Raw genomic sequence first — 12,812 nt, 5'->3', positions numbered from 1 at the left:
AGCGCTCGTTTTCTACAAACATACCTACATATCACTTTGCCCATTGAACCTCGGTATACTCAATTTGGGCATTTCGGAATCTGTTTGCACAAATGATCACCTGCTTGCGTGATTAATGGTTGCAATAACATCTATCACTGAATACATAAACACTATTTAGCAATTCGCGCAGTTTAATTTGCATTTGCCAAAATTAGATGTTTAATCTGACTAAAAAATGTTAAGTTTTGAAACGTTTGCAATGTGTGCATAGATACATTAATCAAAAACTTGCCAAAATATTGATGCAGACGCAATGCATTAAATTAAACACTGGCGAAGATTTCAAATACGATTACAATAAAAATAAAAAACCTAGAATACCTTTAAAGTGCGAGGTATCAAAAACTTATCCAAATGAAGACGCAATGCAATAAAGTAATGTATTGACGAAGATTTCAAATACGATAACAACAAAAAAACAAAACAAACTAGTATACCTTTAATTTGCTAGGTAACGTTCCATTTATTGCCTATGTAATCTTGACGTTGTGGAGGATATTAAATGAATAATAAATAAATAAATAAATAATCATAGTGACAGCTTTGCACACGGTTCGAATATGCGATTTTTTACGTGTGTAGCAGTTAGATGCAGTTACCCAAACTGCCATAGTGTTAGGCCCCTCTGGCATGAGCTGTTGGTGACTGATTCATTAGCTCCTACAGCCTAACCCCCATTACCCTTCGATTTTTATTGCATATCTGGTATTTTTATTTTTTCATTTCCTTGGATAATCTGCAGGCCCGGGCCTGCAGTGCCTTATAGAAGCTACGCCACTGCTATTATCCATTGGAATTCACTCCACGAAAATATTGTCTTTCTTAAGATTATGACCACGCCAGTGACCTAGTGGTTTACTTGCAAAATATCAGAGTTCAAGGTTAACAATTTATATATTTCAAGCCAAGTTATGTTCAATACATATTTTACATACTGTCCATTAGAGCATGCGCCACATCCCCTCATTCTTCCAGCATCAAGTTCATCCAAACATACAATTTTAAAAGAATAATGATATGTTGATACATAATGTCAGCATATTATTCCGAAAATGTTTTCAGAAAAACGCATACTAGTAACTTTTCTGGAAAGTTTAAAATAATATCGTAATAGCTACCATGTATCTCGTGGCAGTTTCAAGCACTAACACGAAATTTGCGCTAAAATATTTTCAGGAAACGAATGAAATATTTAGAAAATATTATTTTTGCTGAAATATTTCCAGAAAAATGCACAGATTTCTTGGAAAGTTTAAAATATTATCGTGATAGCTACCTAGCTATCTTGTGGCAGAAATATGCCACCATACAAATATTGATCAGACGTAGTTTGCAACTTAATATGTAAAGTATACTAAATACTTTCACTGAAAATTAATTGATTCGTAAACAAATTGATCACCAGACGGCTATTAAGTAAGTTTTGCATTTTTAAATGCTATAGGTGCATAAACCAAGTGATTTAAAACAAAAGCAATAATTTGTTTCAACAAAATCCCTTTCTGTTTAACCAACGCTTGTAAAGATCTTACCGTTGCATTTTAGGAATTGCTTTTCTAATATTATCCGGAGCAGTACTTGTGAATTATATGTACTATTATTAAAAGTCTGAAATTTTAGGAAATTTTGACATTATTTTCTTGAAAAGGTGATATGGATTATATCTACATAGAAATATTTATAACTGCTTATTTTCTCCAATATACAGAAGGTAAGATTATGTCACATTTACGATTTTAGTATTGACAGAATATAGGATTAAAGTGATTTGTTTTTTTTTAAACTTCTTTAAAAAAAAAAAGTAAAAAAAAAGGATTAAAATAAATAAATAAATAAATAAATAAAAACGAGTTCCCATATCCATATCGAAAAGTGGACAGAAATGCAGAAAATTGGTCCGATGAACGCCCGATGTCTACCCGATATTATAATATACACATTTTGTCTTGTAAAAATTAGTGTTTTGTGTGTAAAATATAAATGTTTAAAAACGTTTCAGTCATAACATAGCCTTTTAAGTTTTAGTATATGCTGGAGGTTTGCAGTAACTAAGCGCAGTAACTTAATTCCGCAGTACCAATACACCGGACTAATACCCAAAATGTTAGTAATGTGTAGTTGGTGGACCAGGGGCTCGAACTCACGATCCGACCCCTGGTTTTGTAGTCTAGCAATATTACCGCTGGACCACTGCGTCCGCTCAGCGAATGCTGTTAAATTATGTTTAAGAAATAATCAGCGCGGCAGCACACGTGACCTTTCAGTATCGTACACATGGGAAAAATGACTTGATTTTCAGGTAACACTTTTGCTTTTATACATGTATATCTTTTTTATTACTTGACGCATTTTAAGAAGATAAAAAGTGTCGTAGACATGATAACGAGTGTTTCCTCGACACAAAACGTCTGTCACACATTCTCAATTTACTTTCTTCAAATATTTCGCCCAAATCCCGGTGTGCACGTTACCTACATATTTGGTCCGTGAGAACGAAAATAAAAAACAAAACAAAAAAAAAAAAAAAAAAAAAACACACTTAGGTGAAGTGTTTGAGAAAAGTATAGAGAGTGTCTTGGCAGACGTTTTGTGCCGAGGGAAGCACTCGTTTTCCTGTCTTCGAGGCTTTTTTTATCATTAGAAACAGTCAAGTAATAAGGAAATAATAAGCAAAAATGTTACCTGAATCTAGCGATTTCCCCAATTGTACGATATACCGAAATCACGGGGGAGGAAGTGTTACACGAAGGATGGAGTTCTTCTGATAACCTGTCATGTTTTCTTCTGATAACTGTTACGGAGTTCCTGGAAAACGTTACAGAGTTCTTCTGATATCTGTATGACAAAACAAGGAATCGGTCGGAAAAATGGTAATTATCAATCTTTAAAAAGAGAGAATGGGGTGTAAAACTAAAGTTTGATGATCAAGGTTGCCTCATGTTTTGTGCAATGTGTCAGAAAAAACTGTTTAGTCTAATAATCATCGCCACTTCTTTGAAATCAAGACATTTTGAGTACAATATCGAAATCGTTTGCTTATTCATACATATTAATCTACTCATTCACGTTCTTCATCCTCACCACACGCAATATCCTAATTTTAGTGCAAAGCTGCAAATATAAACCACTGTCTAACAATTTTATACCCGATTTTTCTAATGTTACGGAGTTCAGGTGATAACTCTGAAGATGTCACAGAGTTCTTATGATAACTTTTGTTACTACCAGGGTGTTTCTTGAGCTATGTTAAGATACTTTTTAGCTAATTTTATAATTTAGAAAGGATGTTAATCGTGTTTTAATGTAAGATATTTATCCACGGCACAGTATTTTAGTCTCCTTTACACGTACGGAGGATTATGACGGAGTTTTACGCTGATTGTGACCTAATGGCCGCCAGTTCTGTCAAGATGGATGAAAAAGATCATTAAGCATCTATTGTCCATATGTATAACTTAAAATATGAAAAGCCCCAGTAATAATTATATATGTTTTCCACAAGTAAAGTTGGAAAATTGTGACCCAACCCATTTATATTGCTATGACAATTCATTGATCAATTAATTCATTGAAAAAATATGTTACGATGTGATTATATAGAGATACAATATCATTTAGTACAGAAGTCGTTATTGAAATAGTAGTTATTCAATAGTTCATATTTTTTGATATTCTAAGAATACTTGTTTCAAAGTCTCTTCAACTTTTTTTATAAACAAATTTCTAATTATAATTTAGCGGTGTGATGGGTCTGCATCCCTCTAGTCCGTTATCTTCACATATAGGATATCTTCACAAAACTACTTATGTAGCCAGAAGGCAATTAGGAGATAAGAAAGTAATTTTATTTTCTTGATAAAATGCTCAAAAATACGGCTCCTATAATAATGACAAAATATTCTCATGGAAAGAAGTGTGTCAGGCAGAGGGCAATAAAAACATTATTTTGATTTATTTTGTGTAAATAAATATGCATGGGTAGTTTCACTCATATTTCAGCGCCGCAAAAGGCGGGTTTGATTTCCAACAGAGCAGCAGTTTTTAGAATATTTCATGCGCTATATGTACCGATTTCGTTGCAGCAATTTTTAGAATATTTCATGTGCTGGATGTACCTACTTCTTTGCAGCAGATTTTAGAACATTTCAGGTGCGGAATATACCGACTTCTTTGCACCAGTGTTTAGAACAGTTCAGGTGCTGAATGTACCGACTTCTTTCCAACAGTTATTAAAACATTTCAGGCGCTGAGTGAACCGACTTCTTTGAAGCAGTAATTAGAAAATTTCAGGCGCTGGTTGTACCGACTTCTTTGCAGCAATTTTTAGAATATTTCATGTGCTGGATGAACCGATTTCGTTGCAGCAATTTTTAGAACATTTCATGTGCTGGATGTACCTAATTCTTTGCAGCAGTTTTAAGAACATTTCAGGTGTGGAATATACTAGTACCGACTTCTTTGCAGCAGTGTTTAGAACAGTTCAGGTACTGAATGTACCGATTTCTTTGCAGCCGTCATTAGAACATTTCAGGCGCTGAGTGAACCGACTACTTTAAAGCAGTTATTAGAACATTTAAGGAGCTGGTTGTATCAATTCTTTGCAGCAGGGTTTAGAACTTTTCAGGTGCTTGATGTACCGACTTCTTTGCAACAGTTTTTAGTACATTTCAGGTGCTGAAAGTACCGACGTCTTTGTAGCAGTTAATAAAACATTTCAGGTGCTTCATATACCGAGTTCTTAGCAGCAGTTATTAGAACATTTCAGGTGCTGGATGCACCGACTTCTTTGCAGCAGATATTAGAACAATTCAGGCGCTTATTCTATTTACTTCTTTGCAGCAGTTATTAAATAATTTCATGTGTTTCCAGGCGTGGTTCCAGCTTATTTTCTCATTTTCTCAGAGTGGGGTCTGACCCCCCCGCCCCCCCCCCCCCGGGGAAATTTCGAAATTTAGCGCTTCATTTTCTGCATTCTGGTCATTTTAGGAGCATTTAAGATCACTTTTCCACTGCAATTTTATATACAATATACCCCTTATTTTCACAGTTTTATGTGCTAACAGTTACATTTGGGGAAAATGATAAAATCTAGTTTATTTCAAGTTAGAATTCCTAGTTTCTTTTAGAAAATTAATATAAATATGAATTATGTCGGGGTCGTATGAAGCAGCAGCCGCATATACTTTGAATTTGGTCTTCATAACTCACATTTTCTTTCCTTCTTCTCTTCTATCTTTTTTAAGGATTTTCCAGAGGGGGCCCGGACCCCCGGCCCCCCCCCCCACCCCTGGATCCGCGCATGGTTTCATATACCGATTTCTTGGCAGCAGTTTTAAGAACATTTCAAGTGCTGAATGTATCGACTTCTTTGCAGCAGTAACAAGAACATTTCAGGTGTTAGATACACCGACTTTTTTGCAGCAGTATTTAAAACATTTCTGGTGCTTAATGTACCGACTTCTTTGCAGCTGATTTAAGAACATTTCTGGTGCTTGATATACCGAATTCTTTGCAGCAGATTTTAGAACTTTTTTCAGGTGCTGGATGTACCGACTTCTTTTCAGCCGTATTTAGAACTTTTCAGGTTTTGGATGTACCGACATTTTTGCAGCAAAGTTTAGAACATTTCAGGTGCTGGATATACCAACTTCCTTGGAACAGTTTTTAGAACTTTTTAGGTTCTGGATATATCGACTTCTTTGCTGCAATTATTAGAACATTTCCTGTGCTAGATGTACCTACTTCTTAGCAGTAGTTTTTAGAACATTTCAGGTGCTGGATGTATCTACTTCTTAACGGCAGTTACAAGAACATTTCAGGTGCTGGATATACCGAGTTCTTTGCAGCAGTTTTTAGGACATTTCAGATGCTGGATGTACCGACATCTCTCTAGCAGTTGTTATAACATTTAGGTGCTCAATGTACCAACTTCTTTGCAGCAGTTTGAAGAACATTTCAGGTGATTGATTTACCGACTTCTTTGCATCACCTTTTAGAAAATTTCAGGTGCTCAATGTACCAACTTCTTTGCAGCAGTTTGAAGAACATTTCAGGTGATTGCTTTACCGACTTCTTTGCATCACCTTTTAGAAAATTTCAGGTGCTTGATGTACCGACTTTTTTTACAGCAGTTACTAGATAATTTCAGGCGGTGGTTCTACCGACTTCTATGAAGCAGTGTTTAGTATATTTCAGGTGCTAGATGTACCTACTTCTTCGCAGCAGTTATTAGATCATTTCAGGTGCTTGATGTACCTACTTTTTGCAGCAGGATTTAGTACATTTCAGGTGCGTGATGTAACGACTTCTTTGCGGCTTTGTTTAGTACATTTCGAGTGCTGGATGCACCGACCTCTTTGCAGCAGTTTTTAGAACATTTCAGGTGCTTGATGTACCGACTTATTTGCAGCAGTTATTAAAACATTTCAGGCGCTGATTGTACCGACTTCTTTGCAGCAGTTATTAAAACATTTCAGGTGCTTCATATACAGATTTCTTAGCAGCAGTTTGTAGAACATTTCAGGTGCTGGATGTGACTCCTTTTCAGCAGTTATTAGAACATTTTATGGTGCTTGATGTACCGACCGCTTTGTAGCAGTTTTTAGAACCTTTCAGATGCTGGATGTACCTACATGTCCGAATCAGTTTTTAGAACTTCTCAGGTGATGGATGTACCGGCTTTTTGGCAGACGTTTTAAGAACATTTCAGATGCTTGATGTACCGACTTCTTTGCAGCAATTGTAACAACATTTCAGCTGCTTCATATACTAACTTTTTAGCAGCATTTCAGGTGCTTGATGTACCGATTTCTTTACAGCATTTATAGAACATTTCAGGCGCTAGTCTTACCGACTTCTTTGCAGAAGTTAACCAAACATTTCAGTTATATCATATACAGCTTCTTAGAAGCAGTTTTTAGTCTATTTCAGGTTATGGATATAACGACTCTTTGCTGCAGGTTTTAGAACATTTCAGGTGCTTGATATACCGACTTCTTTGCAACAGTTATAAGAACATTTGATGGTGCTGGATGTACAAACCTCTTTGCAGCAGTTTTTAGAACATTTCAGGTGCTGGATGTACCGACATCTGTAAAGCAGTTTTTAGAACATTTCTGGCGCTGGATGTATCGACTTTTTTCCAGCAGTTTTTAGAACATTTCAGGTGCTGGATGTACCGACATCTTTAAAGCAGTTTTTTAGAACATTTCAGGCGCTGGATGTATCGACTTTTTTCAAGCATTTTTTTTTTACCTTTTCAGGTACTTGATGTACCGACTTCTTTGCAGCACATTTTAGAACATTTCAGGCGCTGGATATACCGACATCTCTAAAGCAGTCTTCAGAGCATTCCAGGTGCTTTATATACCGACTTCATAGCAGCAGTTTTAGAACATTTCAGGCGCTGGATGTACCGACATCTCTAAAGCAGTTTTTAGAACATTTCAGGTGCTTGATGTACTGACTTCTATACAGAAGTTATCAGAGCATTTCAGGCGCTTGTTGCACCGTCCTATTTGCAGACGGTATTAAAATACTTCAGGTTCTTGATATACCGACTTTTTTGCAGCAGTTTTTAGAACATCTAAGGTGCTGGATGTACATTCTTCATTTCAGTATTTTAGAACATTTCAGGTTCTGGATATACCGACTTCGTAGCAGCAGTTTTTGGAACATTTCAGGTGCTGGATGTGACGACTTCTTTGCGACAGCTTTTTGAACATTTCTGGTGCTGGACATACCGACTTATTTGCAGCAGTTTTTAGAACCTTTCAGGTGCTAGATGTACGACTACTTTGCAGCATTTGTTTTACCTTTTCAGGTATTTGATGTACCGACTTCTTTGCAGCACATTTTAGAACATTTCAGGTGCTGGATATATCGACATCTCTAAAGCAGTCTTTAGAGCATTTCAGGTGCTTGATATACCGACTTCATAGTAGCAATTTTAGAACATTTCAGGTGCTGGATGTACCGGCATCTCTAAAGCAGTCTTTAAAACACTTCAGGTGCTGGACATACCGAATTCTTTGCAGCAGGTTTTAGAACCTTACAGGTGCTGGATGTGCAGACTTCTTTGCAGCACATTTTAGAACATTTCAGGCGCTAGATATACCGACATCTCTAAAGCAGTCTTCAGAGCATTTCAGGTGCTTTATATACCGACTTCATAGCAGCAGTTTTAGAACATTTCAGGTGCTGGATGTACCGACATCTCTAAAGCAGTCTTTAAAACATTTCAGGTGCTGGATGTACCGACTTCCTTGCAGCAGTTCTAAGAACATTTAAGGTGCTGGATACATCGAACTTCTTTGCAGCAGTTTTAGAACATTTAAGGAGCTGAATTTGTTGACTTCTTTGCAGCAGTTTTTGAAACATTTCAGGTGCTTGATGTACCGACTTCTTTACCGCAGTTATTAGAACATTTCAGATGATGAATGTACTGACTTCTATGCAGCAGTTATAAAAACATTTCAGGTGACTGAAATACCGACTTTTTTGCAGCGGTTATAAAACATTTCTCAACTTTTTTTGCAACAGTTGCTAGAACATTTCATGTAATAATGGATGTACCGACTTCTTTGCAGCAGTTTTAAAAACATTTCAGGTTTTAGATGTATAAATTTCTTTTTGCAGCAGTTGTATGAACAGTTCAGGTTCTGAATGTACCGATTGCTTTTAAGCAGATATAAGAAAATATCAGGTGCTACAGGTACCGACTTATTTGCAACGGTTATTAATACAGTTCTGATTCTTGATGTACCGACTTCTTTGCAACAATTTCTAAAAGAGTTCTGGTCCTTGGTGTACCGACTTCTATGCAACAGTTATTAAAAGAATTCGGGTCCTTTGTGTACCGACTTCTTTGAAACAGTTCTTAAAAGAGTTCAGATCCTTGGTGTACCGACTTCTTTGTAACAGTTTTTAGAAATTTTAAGGACAGGCTGTACCGAATTTTTGGCAATAGTTACCAAAACATACGACTTTTATCATTTCAGGTGCTGGTTGTAATGCATATACTGGAGCAGTGATAAGAGACTATGACTTCGATTATTCCACTGATTCTATTACAAACGCTGGGGCAAAGCTGTCTGAAAGAGAACACGACAACACTCATAGACGTAATAATAATAATAATAATAATGATGATAATAATAATAATAATAACAATAAAGATAATAATAAAGTCTTTATTTAAAGAGGGAAAACGTCAGTCTTCCATGAGACCCTTATTTAACTGAATTATACACAATTAAATTTATACACATTATCCTTGAAGAATTCATATATCATTTAAAGATGTACGGCAATCAATGAGCCTTATACAACTCGTTTTTGTAAGTCTATAAGAAAGTTACAGTACCTTGATTGGGATTAGAACCTCGAACGTTTGGACAGACTGCCAAGCGTGTTACAACAAGATCTCCGTTACACTGCGTTTCAACGACAGTATCCTAAAGAGGCAACCTCGGATAATAAGATTACATTAAAACATTTATATATATATATATTCTTTAAATATACAACATATAAATATTATATGGCAGCCTGAGTGCATTGATATTGTCAACCCGAGGGCAGAATCACCCGAGGCGAAAGCCGAGTAGTGACATTCTGTTTCGAGGGTTGACAGTATCAAGCGCTGTCATATGATATTTGTTTTATTATACCGAACAAAATTAAGTACATAAAAAGTTAAAATATGTTTTTGATTAATTTCATTCAACAGTTTCATCTTGTTCATGTTCAACACTATATAATACTAAATGTGTACAAGGGAGGCAATCATCTCATGAATTCAAGCAGTTCTTTGCCCTTATATGACATTCAAAATATCAACGCGGTCATATGACCTGACAGTCACTTTCGCTTGGTCACGTGTCAAAAAGGTTTAAAATGTGTCTTTCATTGGCAATGGGATTTTATCATTGTAGACAAAAGTGTGGTATAAATAATCGCTAAATATCATACACTCAGACGGCCCGTTCACATCTATATATTGTAGAGGTCGAGTTTGTGTTGTCAAATAATGCCGACTATCAGATCAGTTGTTCTTGTGGAATTGTTACTATGTGGCAATTTTTTGCCTGGAAAAGTGGCACGACTATTTTCTATGTCTTAGATGGAACTCGAGTAGTAGGAAAGACTTCAGTCTACATTGGAGGTAAGATCCTTTATAGGAATGAACAAACGCCATGTCACGTTCATGTAACGTGTTTCTAGTCACACTGCATTCTTTGCTTTTCGGCAGTTTTCGTCAAACTCCGGTAAAGCGACTTTATCACTACCATCTCATATTCAGATATTGTTTAAAACTTGACCAACAAGGCGTAACTGATTGACCAAGCCTGTTCAATAAGCTTGGTAGGGACAGAGCAATATATCGTGATTCACAGCACCAGGTCCAGGTTATGCCTGTCCTTGGCGATCTGACAGACGACAATACAAGTATGTCTGCGCAACCTCAAATTCAGCCGACAAAGATTTGTGACTTAGAAATGATCCATTTATCCGGAGCAATAGAATCACATATCAAAATTTACATAAAAGGTTTTATAAGCTGATGATATTGCTTTCGCAGTATCTCGACCTTTTCTCTTAAACCTCAGTGTAGTTGAGGGATACCGATTGATGATGTAAGTATATTAGAAGACGTGCTAAAATGCTAAAATCCTACCGGAAAAAAGCTCCAATGACCAATTTTATTTGTCTTGAATTTGTATCTAAAATTGATCATTTTACTGATGCTTTTTTGGTGAATGTTGGTAAGTCATTATATCCAGACGCCGTTTAACCTGACTAAATTTGTACCATTTAAGCAAGGAAATCTCGAGTTTGTAATTAAACAACATTTGTATATTTCCAGCACAATCAGTTCAAAACTTTTTCGAAGTCCCTTTATCAAGTGATATGTGGATTCCAGTTAAAAGTGGATACACACTTGGATTGTAAGTATACTAAAAAGCAATTTTCAACATTTGAAATGCCATGAAAATAAAATTCCGGTTTTGTTCCCATTTAAAGACAAATAAGATAATAAATAAAATATATATATATAATATATACGCGCATGTGAAGATTGATATATTGTTGCTTTATAAATTGTCATTTGACGGCAGCGTACAGAAATGTACATTTTGCATTTTAAATATTGTGTAATTATGGTACTAAGGTCTACCTATGGCATACTACAGCATTTCTATGGTTGAGGTTATAAACTATATTAAATATAAACTCAATCAATCAATCAATCAATCAATTAAGCAAGCAAGCAAGCAAAAAAGGGAGCAACCCACCAATCAATCAATCAATCAAATCGCTTACATGACCAACGTTTATGTGTACTTTCTCAAAACTCACACATCTTCATTGATACAACGTATTTTCAAATACTCGACCAGACCTATACTGATGTTTATAAGTAAACAAATACATTTTCAGCAATTCAATTAAATTGCAATATAATACATGTATTGCTATATATATTGAGAGAAAACGATTAAATCTGTCTGCTTACATATTTCTTTACGTTACGAGAGAATTTAAATATTGATATGATATTGTGTTTTAGCTTTTCTATTATATCTTTTGTACCACAGCTGTTAGAATGCCCCTAAGAATTTGTATATTAAAGTTTACACTTCAATATTTCAGACTAAAGACTACAAAATGTATTTCAAATTTGCCATGTGGGTTCGAAACCTTGGGGTCACTGGTGTAGAATTCTTCGTTAAAGGAATCCGTCCAACTACCTTACGGATGTTCGACGGTTCTACCTGGTGCCAGCCAGTTATGAAAAATAAATGATGAAAATTATGCCTGGAGGGGCACCTGGTGTCTTCGCAAAAAAGCTGGAAAAGTCGTCATATGACCTAAATTGTGTAGGTGTGACTCTAAACAAAACAAAACAAAACTCATGTATTAAAGTGTATAAGTGTATTAACACAGGACCATTATCGAGGATATTGAAGAGCAATTAACATAAAAGTCTAATGCACAACAAGTATCAATATTGATCATTGCTGAAAGTTTCAATAAATTATATGAAATAATGAATGAGCATACTAAAGATTGGTCATAAAACATACAACATATTGATAATGCAACATACAAAATATCTACTCATGAAACATTCCGCTAAATCTGCTCTAGTAAGTGGTTGAAATACCCAACGCCCATACTACTATTCAATCTTTAAATTCTCAAAAATGTATCAATTACATGTTTATATCACAAATATGGTATTTTGGTCTGGTATATATTTAACCCTTATCATGCTGGACACTATTGATTGTGCCTTTTCAAGCAGTGTAGATCATGATCAACCTGCAAATACGTGTAGTCTGATCTAGATTTGCACTGTTCGCCATTCAGTCAGTATCGTTTTGGTAAACACCCCTTTTAACAGCTAATGGTACTGTCCAAATTGAAAAAAATTGTAAAGTTCATCATAGAAATTTAGCAGGGTAAGGGTTAAGGTACTGCTCCCATAATGCCAAGCAGCAAGTCAACATTTTAACCACAACGTGCGCGTTGATCTATATTTTTGGACATAGATTTACGCTAATATGAGAAGAAAATAAATACACATACATTTATTGTCAATATGCCAAAAAGAAAATGAAAGTAGAAAATGTCTGGACTACCAGGCTGCAACCAACGATTCCAAAATACTACCGTAGAGCCTCCATAAGGGGGTTCGTCATAAAGATCATTAGAGGTTATCATTCAGGACTGGAATGCCTTAGGGCGATATAAGGAAGAGTATT

The 12,812-nt window shown here is 35.6% G+C and overlaps 1 protein-coding gene across 2 annotated transcripts in view; it reads left to right on the top strand.

Moving 5' to 3' along the window:
- The first annotated feature begins 1,548 nt into the window (after positions 1–1,548).
- LOC128559968 (protocadherin Fat 4-like) overlaps positions 1,549–12,812 on the top strand; it is a 127,907-nt gene continuing 116,643 nt past the window's right edge. For both annotated transcript variants that reach the window (XM_053553279.1, XM_053553280.1), the window contains exons 1-4: positions 1,549–1,753; positions 9,042–9,164; positions 10,049–10,207; positions 10,910–10,991. In XM_053553279.1, coding sequence (XP_053409254.1) covers positions 1,696–1,753; positions 9,042–9,164; positions 10,049–10,207; positions 10,910–10,991 — 422 coding nt within the window. In that variant the 5' untranslated portion in view covers positions 1,549–1,695. The remainder of the gene's footprint in view (positions 1,754–9,041; positions 9,165–10,048; positions 10,208–10,909; positions 10,992–12,812) is intronic.

Source organism: Mercenaria mercenaria, chromosome 10 (genome assembly GCF_021730395.1).
Source record: "Mercenaria mercenaria strain notata chromosome 10, MADL_Memer_1, whole genome shotgun sequence".
Classification (NCBI taxonomy): domain Eukaryota; kingdom Metazoa; phylum Mollusca; class Bivalvia; order Venerida; family Veneridae; genus Mercenaria; species Mercenaria mercenaria.
This window is presented reverse-complemented; position numbering and strand designations above follow the sequence as displayed.